Raw genomic sequence first — 21252 nt, 5'->3', positions numbered from 1 at the left:
CTAGGCTCAGTCAGGTGAGACTCCAGGATTAGTCTTCTGGGGGTTTTCCAGACTCTAATAACACAAACTTTTCTCCCCTTTCCAGGGCCAGGTCGGTGTGATTGGCCTTGCAGGAGCAATTGGAGCCAGAGGACGAACCGTATGTCAGCCTTTGTACCATTCCTTCTTTGCTGACTACAGTGTTTCTGATGTAGTAATGTGGAGTTGGGTCATGTCATTGGTGTAGAGGCTGAGTAGTTCCTCTGCATAAGCAATTGCTTGCCTGACTGCATGCAACCTTTTCTTGTATTCTTTACAGGGAGAAGCTGGTCTCCAAGGTCTACTTGGTTTAGACGGTCCTGAGGGAGAGAAGGTACTGAAAAGAAATTATCTAATGTGAAATAACCTTCCCTATTGTAATAGTGCACCATGGGTGATGGGAAAACTGTTCTCCAACATGTGGTGGAGAGTTGTCTTTGACTGGGTGACTAGCAAGGTGCTTACCTGCTGCCATGGGTCTGGGATCTCAGAGAGCTTTGGCAACCGCTGCAATGCAAATCCTCCTCTTGTAATGGAGAGAAGTCAGTGAAAGGCACATAGGATTGAAGACTTAGCTGTTGTACTCATTTCCCAAATCCCAGTTTCTAATAGGTTACCTATGTGCTATAGTACAAAGGGGTAGCCCTATGCTTTAAGCAGAGTTTCCTCTGCAGATGCCATTTATTCAGTCACAAGGAAAAAACTGTTACTGGGATCGTATTCCAAATGGAGAGGGAGTTGTCAATGGCAAGGCCTATAACACAATAAATTATACCAGAGTCTAACCTTCATCCCTTGTATGTGGAAGTCCAGTGAAGAGGAGCAGCTTGGTAGGTGCATAAAAAGTTTTAGTGGCTTGGAGTCCGGAGTATAATCAATCCCATGTGTTCCCCCAGGGGGATCGAGGACCACCTGGAGTGATTGGACCATCTGGTATTGCTGGATTAGAGGTATGTGTCATTGGTGTTGTGTAAAGCCACTCATGGGTCTTTGCTAAGGAGTGCTTTGTCCTCTTTGTGTGTGAAAACCAGGTCATAGATTCGTAGATTCATAGAAGTCGGGTCAGAAGGGACCTTGTAGGTCTTCAAGTCCGCCTGCCCCCCCCCCCCCCCCCCCCCCCCCCGCCTGGGCAGGAGAAAACTGGGCTCAGATGACTCCAGCCAGGTAGGCATCAAGCCTCTTCTTAAAGACCCCCAGGGTAGGAGCCAGCACCGCTTTCTTTGGAAGTTGGTTCCAGATCCGAGCTGCCCTGACAGTGAAGTAGCGCCTCCTGATGTGTAGTCTAAACCTCCTCTCCAACAACTTGTGGCCATCATGCCTTGTCATGCCAGGGGGCGCTCGAAGAAACAGTGTCTCCCCCAAACCCTTCTGGTTCCCCCCTAGTGAGTTTATAGACGGTCACCAGGTCCCCCCTCAGCCTTCTCTTGTGGAGGCTGAGCAGGTTCAGGTCCTGCAGTCTGTCATTGCAGGGTCTGCCCTGCTGCCCCCGATCATGTGAGTGGCCTCCTCTGGACCCTCTCCATGTTGTCCACGTCCCTCCTGAAGTGCGGCGCACAGAACTGGATGCAGGACTCCAGCTGCGGCCTGACCAGTGCCGCATAGAGGCGGAGGATCACCTCCTTGGACCTGCTTGGGATGCACCTGTGGATGCACGACAAGGTCCGGTTAGCCCGGCCAGCCGTGACCTTGCATTGTCGGCCCATGTTCATCTTGGAGTCAGTAATGACTCCAAGATCCTTTCTACCTCCATGCTCTTGAGAAGGGAGTTTCCCATCTTACAAGTGAGCTGCTGGTTACTACTGCCCAAATGCAGCACCCTGCACTTGTCAGTATTGAAACGCATCCTGTTTATGTTAACCCACCCCTGTAACCTATCCAGGTCTTGCTGCAGTCTTTTCCTCCCTACTAGTGTGCTCACCTCCCCCCAAATTTTGGTATCATGAGCAAATTTAAACAGGGTGCTTTTCACCCCGTCGTCCAAATCACTGAGAGAGAAATTGAACAGCGCGGGCCTAAGGACCAAGCCCTGAGGGACTCCGCTGCCCACTTCCCCCTAGGTGGGATATGACCCATCCACCACCACTCTCTGAGTACGACCCTTCAGCCAATCTGCAATCCATCCGACTGTGTAGGCATCAGTGCCACAGTCGCCTAGTTTTTTAATGAGCATGGGGTGGGAGACTGTGTCAAAGGCCTTGCTGAAGTCCAGAAAGACTACGTCCACGGCGACACCTGCATCCAGTGCTTTTGTGACCTGACCATAAAAGGCAATCAGGTTGGTCTGACATGACCTGCCCCTAATGAAACCGTGCTGGTTGCCCTTGAGCATCATCCCTGAAGTTGGCCCATCCCAGATGTACTCCTTGGTGGGCTGTCCTGGTCATGTCCTGGAGCAGGGTGTGATGAAGTGACTAATGGTTGTGGATATCTCAGTTCTTGGATGTCCATCACAGGCATTTTCAGGAAGTGCTGGCAGTTGCTTTCTGAAAATTGGAACATTTAAGGTGTCTTGACTTCAGCACCCATTGCCTTTGAAAAGTGCATCTTGGTTTACTTGTAACATGCCCACATGGCAGCTGGGAGACAGCCTCTCTCTATTCCAAGATTTATCCAGGAGACTTATACAGCAGAGGGGAGTAGCAGTGAAACCCTCCGTCTGTTGGGGACAGAACTTGGTGGCATTTTTCAATTCCAAATTTTTAGGTAAAAAATGCAGATTTAGCAACAGCAACATTTCATAAATTAGTGTCACTAACACCCCCCCCCCCCCCCAAACCACAACATGATTAAATGTCTGAAACTTCTGTGGTGGGAACTCACATTTTTGATGGAAAGTGAGCTTAGTTTTAGTTTTTTTAAAAAAAGGGGTGAGGGGGTGGTTTCTGAAAGATCTTTGGAAGCAATGCAGAATGTTCCCTTTGGCCCGTGGTGAAAAGGCTTTCAACTTTTTCATCTGTTGATTTTTTTTATTTTTTTTTTTTAATCTTTTTTTGTAGCAGATCAACCCAGAATAAAAAAAGGGGTGTACGCCAACCCCACAACTGCCTAGCAAAATCAATGGGTTCTTACACAGATCTAGTCAGGGATCATCTGTGGGAGGGACAGAATAGTTGGTTCCCTAGGATCTAGGCTTCCCAAGACCACCATCCAGAAAACTGGGTCTCCATAGCCCAGGACTTGGGTATCACTGTAAGACCAGATTTTGCACTGTGTGTTTATCAGAAGATATGGGTGGGTGATCAGAAGAGAACTTAAGGACGTATCCTGCAGGAGAGACTGACTCACAAGAATTCCTAAATGTTCCTGCAGGGAGCCCCAGGAGAGGATGGAATAAAGGGGGACCAAGGCAAGCTGGGTCCTAGCGTAAGTACCAGCTGCAGTGACTAAATTGCATGAAAAATCATTTCAAACCAGGTTTTTAAAGAGACAGCTCTTTTAGTAAGCTTTTTCTGTACTCTATTCCTTTTTTTTTTTCAATGTATTAGTACTGCTGATGGTTCAGCAAGGGCAGTGATGCCATAAACCAGGCAGAATTGCACAACACCAGACTTTGCCACAAATGGGACACAGGCATCTGTAGTTCCATGCAGGCATGGAAATACTGCAAAGAAGGGCCTTTCTCGGAGGGATTTGATGCTTTTGCCTGTAGTCTGGGGTGAAGCTGGAAAGTACACTGGGACAAATGGGGTACAGATAGGAACTGACAGAAAGATTACCAGCCTTGGGGACAGTGATTCCAGGATAAGAAGTGTACCCGAGTCCAGACATCCCTGAACCTCGCATGTCGCAGAATCTGAATCCAACTAGTGCATTAGTGGTCTCTCTCTGGACAGAATGATGGCATTCATTGTAATGCCCTTACATAATTGCTCAGAGTAGCATATGGGCAATGCAAAAGGAAATTCAGGAAGGAATCAATCTAGATAAATGCTTTCCAATAAAGTCATTATTTTCTGGTTTGGTTTAAACTCGTAGTCTATAATAAGCATTTGAAGTGCGGTTGTTAACTAGACATGTGGCTAAGTATAGCTGTCAATGTGCAATTAAGATTCAGTTACTAGCTTGTTTTGGAAAGGTACAGTCCATTTTGGTTAATTTTTTGGTTTTGTAGAACAGTTGTGAGTGAATCATTAAGACCTGGAAGCTCACCAGAAATGTGCCTCACTGATGGCCCATGGCATGTCATGTTCCTAAAAAGGCCTATCCATTAGGTCTAAAATTATAGGGGAAAATGACTCCCTCGCTTCTAACTGTGCACTGCCCGGCGACTGGCCACACTGCAGTGACAGTCTGTGATTGCTGTGCTGACATGTACAAAGCTCTGCAGAGGTATTAATGATGCTGCACGACTTAATTGAAGAAATAAATCTTGTCTGGATCCTGATTGTTACATTTTCAAAGATGGCAGCTCATTTCCTCCGGCCACAATTACTTTATGACTTCAGTAGATTCTATTTGCAACAAGACGATGGAAAGCAGAAGAAACTCTAGCAGTACTTTAAAAAACCCTGAAAGGTGCCTGGTGCTTAGTCACGGGTAAAGGATCTAAAATGCCTGGAGCAGGACATTATTGGCCAGCGAGGCAAGGGTTAGGGTTGTGCTTTTAGATTGGGTACAGTCAAAAAAAAAAAAAAAAAAAAAAAAATGAGCTGGCTGTGTCAGAAGACAAGTTTGAGCTGACCGTTTTAGGTCCAAAGCTGGCTATCCACTTAGGTCATAAAGGGTTGGATCATTTATCTAAATTGGGCCCCTAACTCTTTTCTCTGAGTATCTCATGGCTGTTTATAAGTTGTTTGCAGCCATTATTATGTAGACAAAGTAGTTCCCTAGAGGTTTTTCCATTGTTAATGTTACCAAGTCCTATGGAGAATGATTCTTCATGCACTTGTGCAATACACTTACAGTGAAAAAGGGTTTTGGGTAGGTATTAGAAGACATGCCCTGGCTCTAAAATTAGGCAAGCACTTGAGCAAGCTGCCTTGGGAGGTTGTGGATATTGTTTAAGTGAAAACGTTAAGAGAATATGAGACAAAACTCTGTCAGGAATGGTTGGGATGGGCAGGGATTGTTGCCTCACAGCAGGCAGGTAGCCTATATGACCTCTTGAGGTCCTTTGCAGCTTGTGCTATGAATGACATTCCTAAGGCTGTTGCATCTCCGTTTTCCACCATACACTCTCTAGGGTGCACCAGGTTCCAGTGGGGAAAAAGGCATCCAAGGATTCAAGGGTTTGTTCGGGCCAGAAGGACCTAAAGGAGATACTGGCAAGAAGGGAGAGACTGGCCAACAGGTAAAATTTATTCTCCCTGCTCTGCTCCACCCCCTTCACTCACTTAAGGAAATCCCATATGAGACCAGACTCCCTACCAGCACCCCCTCTGCAGACAACTCTGGACCTATATGGTTCATGAATATATGCACATTTGGCCTAGCCCCCTGTTCCCCTGTCCCTGAAGGGCAGATGCATGGTTCGGGCTGATGCCAGTACAGAAAGGATATGCTCTCTGGATCATCCCAACCTCAGTAGGTTGGTCTGGGTTTTCAGTGTGTGCTTTGAGTACCTGCAAGTTGGTTACTCAGCACTTCCATAGGCATCCTCAGTCTGTTGTCACCAGCAGGCAAGATAATGAGTGAATGTCAATTGTTTTGTCCTTTCCCCCACCCCAAAATGAATTCAGGGGTTGCACGGGTCACCTGGCGAAACAGGAGCACCGGGACTACTTGGCACTGAAGTGAGTAGGCTGCATTTACTGCATTTTTTAGTAAACACAGGGCACATGGGTTGAATTTGCCTTCATGGCAAGGAGACTAAATAGGTAGTATGTGTGGGTACGGCAGATGGCTGAGACCGCATCGGATCCCATAGGTTAGGGGGGTAAAGTGAATGGAATACAATAAAAGTAGATTGCACAGAATTCTGGTTTTCCGCAAGGTATTCACCACAGCAGGAGTAATTGGACATGAAACCTTTCATTTGGAAAATCATAAAGTGCTGCTCAGTTTTTACAACCTGACATGAATTATATTACACAAAAGCAAACATGAAAAGAACAGTAATAAGGTTACAAACTAAGACTCCAGCCTCGTTCTGTGTCCCAGATAGACTGCGCTTGCTTAATGAGCTTCTATTTAATGTCTTTCTAATGGGTGACCCTAAGCCATTTAATTTCTGCTCTTCAGACAGAATTCATCGTGTCCTTGTGGGCTTTTTTCAGTGGCGCTTATCACTGAGATCTGCACAAGTGAGACCTTTCACCTTCCACAGCCCCCCTGGGGCATAAGAGAGTCTCATCCCCATCTGCTGAGGAGGAATTGGGCCCTGAGGGCTAGTTCCAAACCATTAGGCACCTGGCCCCACAGTGCGTAGTTCCTGCATTCCCTGCTTAGTGCATGGGGAGATTTAGGCACCCCACATCCAAAATACCCATTTACCAAGCTCCTTAGTAGTAGTCAGTAAGCAGTGCTAAGCACAGGGGGTATCTAACAAGCCACACCAGTTATGTTCCTGTCACTACCCCCAGTGTGCCAGAGTGTGTTCAGTGCCACACTCAGCTTCACTGAAGAAACAGAGCACATGGGTCATGAAGCATGTGCAAGGAAAGGACCAGCTGTTGTATGGACCAAGGTGGCTGATAGAAGGTCTCAAGTGTCTACTTATGTCTTCTGCCAGCTACTGGCTGGCAGCAGAAGCCATCTTTTTGTTGGAGGGGTGACCTTACTCTGCCAACAGAAAGAAGGAGGTCTGCTTCTCTGGGGGAGCACTGAATGTGGACGAGCACAGAGTTGTGCTGGGAAAGGTACATAGTGCTAGTGGAAAATGTGGATAGGATAAAGGGGTCTCTGTAGTCGGGTCACCTCAATCTGTGCTTTAGAGAGATGTATGTGTGATGGATTGATCATCTGTTTTTTTCTCCCACTAGGGCCTGGCAGGCAAGAAAGGGGACCAGGGTGAGCCTGGAGAGCCCGGGCAAACGGTGAGGGCATGGAGAAACAGGCAAGCCACGCATCAGCTCTGGCTGCTTCAGATCCCTTCTCCCTGAACACACATACTTCCTCTCTTCTAACTCCTCTTGTGTTTGTAAAGTGTACTTCCAATGCCCAGCCTTGGAGCAGGGCTTTAAAATTTGGCCTTGTGAAGAATCCCGGAGCTATCGAATACTCTTTCCCTTATCTGAATACCAGCTTTTTCCCTGCATTTTGTAAGATCTTGTAGAAACAGGGAGAAGCTGTCATGTGGTTAGCAGAGCGGGTGTGTGAGCAAGAGGGTGGGAACAGAACCCAAGGCAGAAGCAGTTGGGACCTTTGCTAAATTAACCTCCATTCCTGGGTAACTTGCTGCCATGTCTGCATCATTTTGATGAAGACGATTCCTCCTTCCTGTCGATTTCAGGGGCCTCAAGGGCAGTCGGGTCCAGAAGGACGCAAAGGTCAGAAAGGAGAAAAGGTAACGTCAGAAGTCTTTCTCTTATGATCATTCACATGGGGAAATGAGGTATCCTCCAAAAGGATAGGGAGGGTTTCTATCATACGATGAAGTGGATGTGGAGTGCATTAGGTGCTCAGCGTCAGGGGCAGTTCAGTTCCATGCAAGCAGCCATGAACCTTATGTCACCGTTATCTGTCAGTAATAGTTTTCACATGTATAGCTCCTTTCTTCCTCAAAGAAAAGTTAGTGCTTTGTAAGCAATGCTGGAATAGCTATATGCTGTAGGGAACACTGCACAGGATCCTGCCAGTGGCAAGAAATACCATGTCTGGGTGAGGTAGCAGTGGGAATCAGGGTGGGCAGGAGAGCACTGTGCCAACTCTCACTGCACCTTTATTGCCGTCACAAAAGAAATGAGTAAAAATGGTGAGGTGACCCTTCCTGCTTGGACAGCGTAGAGTAAACGCAAACCCGGGGACCTGCAACCTGGTGTCCTGAGCCAGAGGGGCCCAAGAGCCAGAAGTTTCAGGCCACCTTAGCAGCTGAAGAGAGCATAGAGGACAAGCATCTAGATGCCTAATTTTTACTGAGAGTAATGTGAGGAGGAGGGGCTGAAATACATTTGTACTAGCGACCCTAAAGTTTGAATCTCAGCAGCACATTGGGAAATCCCACTAGGCACCTCTCTCTGCATCTAGGCACCTAACTGAGCCTAAGAATGTGGCCATGTGCCCTGGAGTAGGGTATCCTCATGGCTAAGGCAACCTAGGACTCGGGCAGCTCCAGTCCATGCCTGCCTTTGCCACAGACCCCTGACGGGACTTCGGGCAGGGCCCTGCTGCTCCTTCTGATTCTCTGGCCATGCCTCTCCCCCACGGTGACCCATGCTTTGATGCTGCCCCTTCTGCTTCCTCCTGCCCCCTGCTGCCTTTTGGGAAATGCAGTGAATGTTGCAGTTCAGTCCTCCCTGGAGGCTTCCGGGCATTGAGGTTCATGTTACAACATCACAGTACATTACAGCTGCTTCCCTCTCATCCCTTGGGATTTTCTGTTCCCAATTTCCTTTGTGTAGAAAGCAGTCAGTCCTTCCCCCTCTTTTAGCTCTCCGATGTCATCTGCTGTCTGAATTATGTCTCTGTTTCCTTAGGGGGACATTGGGCGTGATGGGGACACCGGCTTCCCTGGCAATCCTGGCAGAAGGGTAAAGTAGCACCATAATCCTGGAGGCCAGTCCAGCACCAATGTCTAAAGGCTTTTTTAAGCTAGTGGCTAAAGCTAGCCCAGGCATACTGGCCTGAGTGTAGCTAAACGGTGGTCGTGCAGCCTGACTGGGGAGGTGCTGGGGGGCTCTAGAAAAGGGGGGGAAGGTGCCTGGGAGCTGTAGCAAGGTGAAGGGGAAAGCACTGCAGGACTGGAGGTGGCAACGGGGGGGCAGCCTCAGGGTAAGGTAACAAGGAGGGTAGCACAACAGCTCCAGAGGTAGCCCTGGGATATTGTGGTGCTGTGAAGGGAAGCACAGTTTTACTGAGAGCCTGAAATGGGAATGTGAGCAGGGAACTGGGACTTGGATAACTCTGGATTGCCAGGAATCCTGATTTTTTTTTTTTTTATCCTTGTCCAGGGCAAGCGAGGCAGAGCTGGACATCGGCCCCCAAGAGGCCCCAGCGGCCCCAAGGTAGGAAAACCCACTCCTCCACTGGGTGTACAGTCCTGTCTAGTGCCTGAGTCCCGTACTATTTATCTGTACCCTGTACACACTTGCCTGGACCCTTCACTTCTGAGTGCCAAGCAAAGCCAACCTGCAACACATCGCCATCAGCTGTGTGGGTTTGTAGCTAGTGTGAGTTAGATGTCCCAGTAGACACGAAGGCAGGCCAGGGCTCCTCCCCATGTCTCTAGCACTTGTTCTTCTTCCCCAGCTCTCTGTTTTCCTATGGGCAGAAATTGTACCAGGAGCTGTTTCCACCTCACTGGTACACTGACCCACCTGAGAGGTCTCTTCTGCTTGTACCTTCCAGGGCTCTCAAGGTGAACTGGGGCCAGCGGGACCAAAGGGCCCGCAAGGAACACACGTAAGTATTGAGCCCAAAATTGGCCAGGCAGACCCAGAACCAGGCCAGGCAGGGGTTTTTCTGAGCCTGCTTTTACGAGGTGCAGATTGTAAAATACTGACAAACTTGCTAGCAGAGAGGAGTGGTCTTGTGAGGAAGGCACTTGGAAGAATGAGGGTCATATCTTGGCTCTGATGGAACCATTTTGCCAGAATCTGTGCGTTTTCCCCCTAAAATACAATAGACTCGGATGTCCAGGAAATAACATAGCCTTCAGGTAATTCTGCGTGGCTGGCCAGGTGATGGTGATGGTAATTCAGAAATGGTCACCTTCATTTACATGATGGATGTAATAGCAGGCATAGCAAAAAGCCTGCCACTTTTATTTTGTTTAAATGCAAATGTGTACATTTTTTTTCTACCTTTTCTTTCCTCAAATGGCAACCAAAACTGAAATACCAACAACATGTTCTCATCACTGCCTTCTTCTCTTGTCTGCTGTAAAGAAAAGGGTTGGAAAAAAATATTCCAAGGCCAGATCAAAATTTTGGTGGAAAGTGTCACCTCCAAAAGGAGGTGGTTGTGCTTGGTGAGGTTCCTGGGGGCCAGAGGCCGTGCTGGTGGTCTCTTTCCAACAAAGAGTTCCTCAATAGGGAATAAGCAAGTCTACTATAGGCAGAGTGCAGCAGCTGATGGGAGTTTTGCAGATACAACCCTCTGGTTTGGTTTTTTTGGTTTTCTTTTCCCTCATAGGGCATTCCTGGACTGAAGGGGGTGAAGGGAGACCGAGGTCCGAAAGGGTCAAGGGTATGTAGTGTTCTGCTCCATCAGTCCTTTAGTCCCAGTGAAGGCTTTGTCCTCTGAATGTGATGCTGGCTACAGCCACTTTTTCTTTCCTTCCTCCAAACCTGTCCAGTTGAGTTGTCTCACTTCTTCCTTTGTTGATGTAACTGTTCCCATGACCCAGTGGAGATTCACATATCAGACTCCTCCTTTTCTCTTCATTAGCTCTTTCCATCCCACTGTGCCCATGAGGTGAGTAGTGTCCCAACCAAGGCTAGAAATCAGGCCCCGGGGGTGTTGGGTCATGTAATATCTATGTTGTCCCTGCCAATTATGCCTCATGACTTTCAGATGCATGCATGTACACATGCATGTTTTATGTGCTAATCAGGTACAGTACACAGAACTGGCAAGTGTACCCTGGCACCAGTCAGTCATGTGCAGCCCTCAGGGAAATGAACCTTGCAGTAAAGAAATTGTTTCAATATATCATAATATTATTGAACAAGGGCTGTCCTCATCAAGTCCAGGGCAGTCAGCCCATCCATGAGAGGGCAGTTCCAGCAAATTTGGGATTATTCATCCTTTGCTTGCTGCAGCAGAAGAAGCGGTGTCTGTAAGCCAGGTTGGGAAATCCTGGTTTCAGTGTAGCCAGGGTGAGCAAACCAGAATTTCCTTTTCTGTTTGCATAAACACATTTCCTGGAAATGTGCTGAAGTGTAAGCCAGAAGCCAGAACATCTGGCGGTGTGCTTTGGACCTGAAATTCTTTTGCATTTCCAGTTGCTGGAGGAAACGTGACTTGCCCTGTCAAATCTGTCAGTTGAAAAAATTTTAAAAAATGCAGAAGCACAAATAAAGAAAAATGAATTTTCCAGTTTGCTGTAATTGGCAACAGCACAGCAGGGCTCTTGTTTTTATGATGGTGGCAACAGTCTCCCTCTGCATGGTGAGCTTGTGATAAATGCATGCTTTTAGCTGAAGCTTTCTGATGCGTTCTTAGCTAAAGGTCTTACCAGTGACCTAGCGAGTATGAACTCACAGGCTAGAGAAAATGCCCTGGAGTGGAATAAGTAGACTCGCTCTCAAAGTAGCTTCCCTCCTTGCAGAGTTAAAGTGGAAAGAATGTGTATATGAGTAGTTTAGAGATTTCATAGACATTTGGGGCTGGAAGGGACCTCATGAGATCATTGAGTCCAGCCTCCCTGCCAGAGGCAGGAAGACTGCAGGGATCAAATGATCCCAGCAAGATCAACATCCAGATGCCCTTTGAATGAGTCCTGAGTAGGTGCTTGCACCACCTCTTGGGGGAATCTGTTCCAGACCTTGGACACTCAGACTGTAAAGAAGTTTTTTCTTGTATCGAGTCTGAATTGGCCTCCTACAAGTTTGTGGCCGTTAGACTTAGTTTCCCCTTGGGGTGCCCTGGTGAACAACTGTTCTCCCAGATTCTGATACACCCCCCACCCCCCTTATATACTTATAGGTGGCCACCAAGTCCCCCCTGAGCTTTCTCTTCACCAGGCTGAATAGTCCCATGTCCCTTGGCCTCTCCATGTAAGCCTTGCTCTCCTGGCCCTTGATCATATGGGTGGCTGTCCTCTGGACTCTCTCGAGCCCGAGAGAAGAAATATTTTGAGGCTCTGAGCCCTCTCTGAAGATAATGGCTGCATAGAGACCTGTATCTATTGACACCGCATAATGTAAATGTACATCAGACTCTATGTCCCTGATGGTTAGGGTGGATGCTTTTGGTCCAAGAATCCCGTATCTCAGCAGCTGGAAAAACCTCCAGATCTGTCTGCTGTAGCAAGGTACAGCTGATATCTGCAGGGTCCTACATGTCTCCTTTTCACCTTCATTAAAGTGATTATTAAAGGGGATGTGGTAACATGGATACCATCTGACATGTCAGTGCAGAAGTTGGGGGCTGGGGTGGTGTGGGCACTAAGGTGCATGGCTGACAGCCCAGAGGTTGCAGGTTTGAAGCCATAGCAGATGCGCTTATGGTGCAGCCTGTCAGATTCCAGTGAAATCTGTGAATTCTGCTAAATACCTTCACCAGGATGTGAAAAAAGAAGGAAGTGGAGAGGTTGATGAGGCTTGTTGCATCTTCTAGTACTGATTTCCAACCTTAACTGGTCTTTCTAGGGAGAGAAAGGCAGTGGGGGATTTCTGGGGCCGCAAGGAGATGATGGATTCAAGGTGCGTAAGAGGGTTTATTCCTTTCCTTCTTGACTCTGCCTGTTGCATATCCTGAAGCGTTCATGCGGTACCCTTTGCTTCTCTCAGGGCAAGCCAGGACCCTCAGGCCCTCCAGGGAGGCCAGGACCCAAGGGAGACCAGGTAAGATTGCTATGTCCCCACCTACCCTGGCTTGAGTGGTTTGTGGTCATGCAGCACTGTCCCTTGTCAGGCTGTGTGGCCCCTCTCAGGCACTAGATCACAGTTCCCATGTGGGATGGAAGAGGGTGATGCATCAGGGAGGCCATGAAGCAATCAGAAGTGGAGAGTAACGGTCATGAGAAAAATGTAGATGGCCTGCCTTGGAAGGAGGGATAAATGTATGCAAGCAATATCAGAAGGAGCAAAATGTAATGTATAGTTCTTTCTTTGGATGTTGTTAGAAGAAGGGTCTCTTCCCTGCAAAATGCTCTGAGACAAGTAGGGAAATGAGGCATGGTGCTAGCTTTGTTACAGAATCTGGGCCTCAGTGGTAGCGACTTGTTGAGGAGTCTCCAGGAGACTGAGCAGAGCCGAGGGACTGGGAATCAGGAGTCCTGATGGCTGACAGCAGCTTACCATGTGGTCTGGGCAAGCTGCAGACCCTTCTGAACCCCGAGGCAGTCTAACACTGCAAGCAGAGGTGCCCGGTTCGTGGGGGCCCAAGGGCCCCAGCCCCACTTGGGAAGAGGGCTGTTACCTAAAATGCATAAAACATTCCACACATCCATCATCAATAGGCACCTCCCTCCCCAGCAAAACCAAAAGCCAGCACCTGTGACTCCAAGCAGTCATAAGAGCAGCCTTAGAGGGGGGTACCAAGGTCTGAGTGTTTAGCAGGAGAGGGCCAAAGAAGAACCAAGGAGTATAGGGTTTCTTCCTTGGCTGGGGGCAAGGAGGGAAGGGAGAACCCCTCCGTGGCTCAAAGGTACAAGACGACCCCCACGGGGCTGCACTGGGGAGGGAGCGACTCCACAGAGGGTTCGTAGAACTGCAGCAGGGACCCCGCACGGGGTTAGCACAGTGTCCTGCAGCAAGGAAGCGTGTGCTCTTTTTGCAGGGTGACACCGGCCTGTCAGGCCCACGGGGATTCCCTGGCCTCCCTGGGACACCAGTAAGTTTTCCTCATTCTCCTAAGGAGGGAGGGAGCGGGCGGGCAGGGATGGCAGCATGTGGTAGATGGGATAGTGGTCTCTTGTCCTGTGACAGATGCTGTGGACTACAGGTGCCCAGCACTGGCAGCTGGAGTAGCAGGCCTGCCTGCAAAATAATTACAGCAGCCCTTAGCTCTGTTGTCACTTCGGAGCTGTTTAAAACCCAGCAGCCTCTGGGCTGGAGGACATCCAAGCCCAACTACTGAAAACACCTTATGCTTTCTCCCAACATTGGCCTCTCTTGCAGTTTTTCTGTAGTTTCACATGCTTTGCAGAGGTTGTGCCTGCTAGGGGCAGAGTGGGGGCAAGTTGGGGTGCCCTGTCCAACACAGTTTTTGTGCCAATGCCTGAGTCCTTTGGCAGTATTCCTAGATCACTCCTTGTTGCATTGCTACAGGGGGTCACACTCTCTCTAAAGGTGGCATGGGCTTGTTCATCCCAGGCCATGTTTATTCTTTTTTCTGTCTTTCTCTTCCAGGGCGTCTTTGGACAAAAAGTAAGTGGGGAATGTTGTTGGACTGGATCCTCGGTCCTGTCTTTAACTGTTTTCTCCCATCCCTGACAGAAGTTGTGTGCCCATGTCCCCTGTTCGTCCTGTGCCATGCTTTGCACAGTGCAGGGGCAGTGTTGCCTGGTTTGGAGATGCTATTCTGTCAGTCTTGCTGCCTGTGGAAAGAAGTGGGGAAAAGTGGGAGCAACCCCTTGTGTGTCCCCCAAGAGGCCCTGATGGCCTCATCTTCTCTGCTCATAGATCTCATAGACATTAGGGCCGGAAGGATCATTGGGTCCAGTCCCCTGCTGAATGCTGCAATTGGCCCTAGGGAGCCCTGTGTCCCGGAGGAGTGGAAAGCTGGCTGTCTGGAGGTGCAACAATTTAACCCAAGCGTCTGCCACTGACTGCCCATGTGGGCACATGGAAGGCTGTCTGGGTCCATTGGCCCTGCTGTGATAGATAGTCTGAGTGCGTAGGGAGCCGGCCAAGGCTTTGAAGCTGCAAAGGGGCAGAGTGGTGTTGCCCAGACCGCTGCCTTTAGTGTCGTGGCCAGGGCTGCACAATTTCCCCAGCCAGCACAGTCTATGAGAAAGGGCAAGGCTGGTGGGAGTAAGGAAGTTGCAACAGAAAAGCCACTGACTGTGGGAGCACTGTTCCCACAAGTCACCATGAAGGCGGTTGTCCAGCGGTTCCTGTGAACTTCCCCGCACGTGGCAGGAGGATTTGGGAGAGGCATGAAGGCTGAAGAGATAAGGAAGCACCCAGCCCTCCTCCAGGTGCTTCCTTGCACTGTGGGGGTGGCAGTACTCTGAGTAGTGCATCCCAGGCGGCTGCTGCCTCGTCGATGTATGTCAAAGGATCGGGCCAATGCGTGTCAGAAGAGCACAGAAGTAGAAGTCCTCCTGGCTTCTGGTGATGTAAAGCCAGGGCCAAACCCCATAGGCCTGTCTCCAGCCTGTGACCCCTGGCCCCCAGGGAGGGACTGCAGCCGGCACTGCACTGTGCCTCAGTGATGTCCTCCTGTCTGGTACGGTGATGCCCAGCCTCTCCATCACCCCCTGAAGCTCTTACCATGCAGGCTCTCACCCTGGGAAGAGTTGAGAGTGGGCACCAAATACTGGGGGGCCTGAGCTGGTGGGGCTACTGACTTTGTGAATAGCATCAGCAGGGGTTGTAAGTGTTTCTGCAGGGCTGTCCCCAGCAGCACAGCACCTTGCTGAGGATTTCTTTTTTTCCCATCCCTCCTAACGGCAGGGGCTGAAAGGGTTGCAAGGCCTCCCAGGATTTAAAGGCAAGCCGGGCCTGCCGGTAAGTTGAGCTGTTTTTTTGTTTGTTTTTTTAACACTGTCTCCTGCCCTTTAGTTTCCCAAGGAAAAGAGAAGTGATGCCAAGCTGTGCTAGGAGGGTGGTAACGTTGGTGGTGTTGTTCTGTAGGGTTCACCTGGCCTTCCTGGTCCACGTGGAGCAGCCCTAAACCTCTCCATGGAGGAACTGAAGGTGAGTAGCGTTGGTCAAGCCTGTGACAAAATCAGATGTGATGGGGGCTGTTTCCTTTGGTGGAGAAATGTCTGCGGCCTGTCCCAGTACGCCTTTCAGGCTGGGGTCTGTAGGAGGCCAAAGCTTGTGGTAAGCAGGGCAGGCCTGTCAGCGCGGTAAGCGGTACCTGACAGTGATGTGCTGCTCTCAACCCCCAGCTCGGACCCTTTTTGCTTCAGGAGTGTGTGCAGTGTAGGAAGGGTTAAGCAGAGCTTGCAGCTAAAATACAAGTGGGAGAACAGAGGGTGCCGCGTGATCAAGAGCTTCCATTTCCCTGTATTTGCGTGACAGGTCCCAGAGCATGGGGATCCTCTCCAAACCCTCCCTTTTGGTTTCCCAAACCCAGCAGAAAAGCTGTAAACCAGGCTCTGCTTTGGGCATCCCAGGGTTTCCTCAATGAAGAACCTCCATGGAGTAAGCAGCTGAGCTTGGTAGCGCTGTGGCAATAGGACAGAATAAGCAACAGATGTTGGGGTAATGCGCCAAGGCCTGTGACTGTATTAGGAAGGTTGTAGGGCAGCAGGTGTTTTGGAGAACAGCACTTCCCCCCCATCCCCTCTGAAATCAAGGCCCCGTTGTGCTGCGTGTTGCTCCAGCCCATGGCCAGTGACAGTCCCCATGCTTAAAGCCTAACTGGACAACAGCAGTGGCAGCATGCGGGGGGGATTGGTGGCTGGAAGGAGGGCAAGGGTAGGGTAGGTGTAAATCATTCATTTTGTGTCACCTCTTAGCACCTGATTTATTCCTCCAACAAACTGAACTACGACATGGTCTGGGCTCTTATGGGCAACCTGAGCCATGAGTTGAAGCTGCTCATCGACCACCCAAATGGCACCAAGGACAACCCAGCGACCACCTGCAAGGAGCTGCTCTTGGCCCAGCCTCACCTCCCGGATGGTACAGGAACAATCTCTTCTCCCTGGGGCAGGAGAGAGGAGTTGGGACCCAAGATGGAAGAAGTTGTGAGGAAAGCAGGCTCCATCTGGCCCTCAGTAGACTTGGCTTAGGCTGCAAAGTTGTATTATTCACTGGTGTGTAGCCACGATGCAGCCAATCAAGAATAGGACCTAGAGAGAGGCAGGATCTACAGAGGGTGCCCCTAAGCTTGGTTCCAGGCAGCGTGGTCAGTCCCATATTTCCTTGAGCACTGAGTTTTGCCATTGTAAGTGGAGGAGCTTTGCCCGGCCCATCCTGCCCTCCTCCTAAGGGGAGGGTAATGGCAGAACATGCAAACAGCCAGGGATCAGCACAAAACTGTTTTCCTTCTGGACAGAGGGGCTGTTTGCTGTACTGGTCAGAAAATCTCTCTGAGCATATTATTCCTACACGTGCAGTCTCTGCATCTCTTTCCAGTCCTATGTCCTGGCATCAGCAGGTCCCACTTAAAGATAGATATCTCTGTTGCTCCTGATATATTTTAGATGCCAGGGAAGTCTGGCATGGGGCATGAAGGTGACCAGGTCATCCCGTCAGACTCGACAGGCCTGTGATCTCCAGGTCTGTGGTCACACAACAGGTGTCAGTGACTATAACTGCTGTAGGGTTTGTACCCTGATATCAGTTGCAAGAGGCTGGGGGCAGATTACAGGGTATTGGTCAGCAGGGCCGGATTAACCCTTTAGTGGGCCCCAGACAAGCCGAAACCCCCCTCCCCACCTCAGCATTGCTGCCCGCAGGGAGCGAGGCTCAGAGCCACTACTAGGAAGCAGCTCCGTGGAGGGCAGGGGAAGGGAAAGGAAGGGAGGCAGACGGAGCCATTCGCGCTGCCCTTGCAGAGGGAAGGACCAGGCCCCCACACAGCTCAGGTCCCTAGGCGTACGCCTCACTTACCTGTGTTAATCTGGCCCTGTTGATCGGCTCCGAGTCGGGCAGTGGCAGGGAGCAGGAAACAGGCTGAGCGAAAGGCTACCTCGGGATAGGCAGCGATGTGGATGAAAACTGACTGCGCATAGTACATATGCCGTGTCCCACTCATACATGGGAACTATGAGGGTTATGGGGACAGTCACTATACACGGGTGTTAGATTGTCCTACAGTAGCATAGCGTCCCCTCCACTATGGTGCCAGTGGAAGGCCAACTAGGCCTGCGTAGATGTGTCACCTGTCACAGCTCCAGGCACAGGATATGGGAGGGTAAATGCAGCACAAGTTGCCCATGGAAAACTGAGCCCTACGTTTGAGAAATGGTGTGGGGAACAAAGGCGGCCTCACCACAGGTGCCTTGGGAACGAGTGTCCCTGGGTGTCGAGCTGTGAAGCTGACCTAGGTAACCAGTGCTCACGGCCAGCTGTCTGGTCCCCGCTGTGACTGGCTCCCATGTATTTCTGGTGCCCTAAGACTGTTTTCTCTCCTTTCCATTAGGGTATTACTACATAGACCCCAACCAAGGCAGCCCCCAGGACTCTCTGCTGGCTTTTTGCAATTTCACAGCTGGGGGAGAGACTTGTATCTCTCCAGTGCACAATCAGGTAGGACACGTGGCTTACAGCAGGAGGCAGAGCGCCTGCTTGATGCAGGGCTCCAACTTAAGGAACCGGCGGGAGCAGAGCCTGGCAGGATGAGTGCAAGGACCTGAAATGGGGGCAGAGGAGGGGAAGCAAAAACTAGAAAGGAGGCTCGGGAATTGGGAAGCAGGAGAGAAGTGAGTGCAGGGCACGGGCTGGAGAGCTGGCTCGAGGGAAGGATAAAGGAGACTTGAACCAAAGCCTTGAGCATCCAAAACTAATGCCATGCATCTTTGTCTCCTGTTACCCTGCATGTGGCGGGCAGGCAAAACTCGAGCAGCCAAACCCACAATTTGGTCTTGAGGACCTGATTTGCTGAGGGGAGAAACACGAGGAAGAGTAAGCAGCTCGTCATCCCAACAGGGTGGTACCTAAAGGGGACAAATAATCTTGTATTCCTGCCCTAGCATCCAGGACATACCGTGGGATGATTTAGGTAGAGGCCCTTCGAAGTGCAACTGATACTGCCCATGTGGGGACCAAAGTTGCCTACCGGGGAGGGAAAGGCAGGCTGGGCTTTGCAGTCAGTGATAGGGTTTTTGCCCATTGCACTACGAGTCCAGCTGTGTAAACCTAGATGCAGGCATAATCGGACATCCAGAGCCGTGAGGCCACCTTCTCACTCGCTGAGCGACTGGCAACACTCTGCCCTTGCCCTCAGGTGCCCATCAAGGCCTGGCTGAAAGCATACGCCTCTGAGGAGACCTTTGAGTGGTTTAGTTCCCTGCCTGGGGGCTTTCTGGTAAGCTTTCCCGTGCCACTGCAGAGATGTGGGGATGGTGCCCACACATCTCACGGTCACAGCGGTGGCGTGGCTGTGTGGAGCAGGGTTGACGGTGGGAGCGAGCAGGGATGTTCTGGCAGAGGAAGTGGCAGGATCCCAGGTGATGGGATCAGCTGTTGCAGGGTTGGAAGAAGCTGGGGGGGGGACTTGCAAATCCCCTTGCTCTTGTGTACGTGACCAAGTGGGAAGGGACTATTGGGATACCAGGGACTAGCATGTAGTCCCTCTCTGGTGAAATTAAATGCCAGCACCTCAAGAAAACCAAGGCTACAGTCCATGTAGGTGTACCGCAGGGCTCCTGGCTATTCAGCTGTAGTGGAGCAAGGACATATTCCCTCCAGCTGATGATTTCAAGGTGGGCCTGGAAAGAGCAAGAGTATCTGTCTAAACTGTCTGGCTCCGAGAGGGTTGGACTCTGCAACACGCTATATAATCGGTTGGCCATTGAGGTGTGCGCCATCAGCTCCCCCACCCCAAGACAAATAGTGCTTACTCTTTGGTTGCAGCTGGAATACCAGGGTGCTGGCACGGTGCAGCTTCGCTTCCTGAAGCTGCACAGCAGCATTGCCACGCAGAAGGTGTCGTACTCCTGCAGGCCCGAGGGCGACAAGGACGAGCCCCAGGCAGAGAAGGAAATTAAATTCCTGGCAGATTCGCGGGACCAGAGCTACCTGGCCACCCTGCAGGGCTGCGTGGTAAGTGGAGCATGAGGGCAAAGTTGGCCATGCTAAGAGAGGTTTGTGAGGCAGCAGGGCTGAGAGGAGCATGTCTACATGTTCCCTGAATTGTGGGTCAGGCTCCTTTGGATTGCAGACATTTTTTTTTTCCCCCTCTCCTTGGTGGCTGAACCAAGCAAAGGCTGAAAGGGCAAAGCAGAATAGCTGACACTCCCAGGCTGGTTCCCAGGATGAAAGCAGCCACAATGGACCTTTTGGGAAGAGCACAGGGGGCTTCCCACATGTGGGTTGCCAAGGATAAGGCACAGCGGGGCTCGGTTCCAAAAGCCTTGGGGACAGAGGCCAGACACCAAGGTGACTGGTGCCAGACGGATGGCGAGGCAGTGTGTGCAGCAGTGGGAGGTCTTGGTTTTGCCAAGAACCAATTCTGTTGGAAGTGGCTGTGTGAAACACAGCTGCATTGAGTCCTGGCCTCCCTCTTGTGAGGAAATTGTGCAGACTTCTCCTGGGTCGTGCCAACTGTGCTCAGTTCATCCTTAACTCAGAGAATCATCCTCATGTCCAGTGGAAAGAGGCGATGGCCAAGTTGTGGTGGTGAAACCATTTTACCCCAGGGCAGCCAAGCAGGTCTGAGGAATCGCTCTGGAAGAGCTGGGGATCGATCTGTGCCGGCGCTTGTCAGTGATAGCACTGTCTTGTGCTCAGGAGCATTTTACCTAGCGCTATGTACCACATATGAGCTTAATAGCAAGTGATAATGCAACCTGGTTTTCAGTGTGTGGCTACTAGCCACGTAGCTTGTGGTTCAGAGCACAGCTACATGGCATGTGTCTCTACACGTTGCAGCTGGACAATGAGTCATCCATCACGGACACGATATTCCAGTTTTCCACGGAGGAGCTGGACCTCCTGCCTCTGCGCGACCTGGCCGTGTTTCACAATGGAGATGCCTCCCACCAATTTGGATTCACAGTGGGACCGGTGTGCTTTGCCTGACAGTGGCAGCTGTTGCCAACCTGCTGCTTTTCCAGGAAACCAAAGTGCTGAGGGGAGTGTTTATTGTCAAAACCTCTGGCCTCTGCCTGTGGAGCACCGTACAGCTTGTGATAGCTGTCAGATCTATTTATGACATGTTTAGAGCTGCCTTATGCCATGGACTACACCTCCTCCTGAAGGAGAGTAATGTTTACAAAAGCAAGTCTCTATAAATTATATATATATATGTGCGTATGTATATGAAAAGGTGCTAATTTAACAAGTGATGGAAGAATTGTCATGTAATTACATCCAGCAGGGTCTGTTTAAAACAAGCCAAGCCTCTGGATATGATTCTGTGTCTGGTCTAAGCGGACAAGAGCCTGCAAGCTGTTGTCTGCCAGAGAATAAGTAGATATCCAGGACCAGACTCTGTCAGCGTGGCTGGTGGGGGCTGCGGGGAACGTGTGTGAGCTGTGTCCAACAAGCTGGTGGGGGCTGCAGGGTACCAGGATGCTGGCCTCGGGGAAGTAGTGGCATGTGAAGACCATCAAGTATCTGGGAAAATGGTCCAGGCTGCAGAGGGTCTGTGTCCATTGCACCTTGGGAGTCACTGGTATGGTGCAAA

The 21252-nt window shown here is 50.4% G+C and overlaps 1 protein-coding gene across 5 annotated transcripts in view; it reads left to right on the top strand.

The window, feature by feature from the left end:
• LOC149855478 (uncharacterized) overlaps window positions 1–20879 on the top strand; it is a 233254-nt gene extending 212375 nt beyond the window's left edge. For all 5 annotated transcript variants that reach the window (XM_090021385.1, XM_090021383.1, XM_090021384.1 and 2 more), the window contains 23 exons: window positions 86–139; window positions 299–352; window positions 915–968; window positions 3328–3381; window positions 5201–5308; window positions 5697–5750; window positions 6939–6992; window positions 7409–7462; window positions 8592–8645; window positions 9066–9119; window positions 9463–9516; window positions 10249–10302; window positions 12429–12482; window positions 12570–12623; window positions 13561–13614; window positions 14133–14150; window positions 15402–15455; window positions 15582–15644; window positions 16415–16580; window positions 18046–18152; window positions 18850–18930; window positions 19479–19667; window positions 20496–20879. In XM_090021385.1, the coding sequence (XP_089877511.1) occupies window positions 86–139; window positions 299–352; window positions 915–968; window positions 3328–3381; window positions 5201–5308; window positions 5697–5750; window positions 6939–6992; window positions 7409–7462; window positions 8592–8645; window positions 9066–9119; window positions 9463–9516; window positions 10249–10302; window positions 12429–12482; window positions 12570–12623; window positions 13561–13614; window positions 14133–14150; window positions 15402–15455; window positions 15582–15644; window positions 16415–16580; window positions 18046–18152; window positions 18850–18930; window positions 19479–19667; window positions 20496–20645 (1692 nt within the window). In that variant the 3' untranslated portion in view covers window positions 20646–20879. The remainder of the gene's footprint in view (window positions 1–85; window positions 140–298; window positions 353–914; window positions 969–3327; window positions 3382–5200; window positions 5309–5696; window positions 5751–6938; window positions 6993–7408; window positions 7463–8591; window positions 8646–9065; window positions 9120–9462; window positions 9517–10248; window positions 10303–12428; window positions 12483–12569; window positions 12624–13560; window positions 13615–14132; window positions 14151–15401; window positions 15456–15581; window positions 15645–16414; window positions 16581–18045; window positions 18153–18849; window positions 18931–19478; window positions 19668–20495) is intronic.
• Window positions 20880–21252: the final 373 nt, after the last annotated feature.

The sequence above is a fragment of the Crocodylus siamensis genome, chromosome 11 (genome assembly GCF_052110815.1).
Source record: "Crocodylus siamensis isolate JL-2025a chromosome 11, ASM5211081v1, whole genome shotgun sequence".
Lineage (NCBI taxonomy): Eukaryota > Metazoa > Chordata > Crocodylia > Crocodylidae > Crocodylus > Crocodylus siamensis.
The sequence above is the reverse complement of the archived record's forward strand: the minus strand, read 5'-3'. Positions and strand labels throughout refer to the sequence as shown.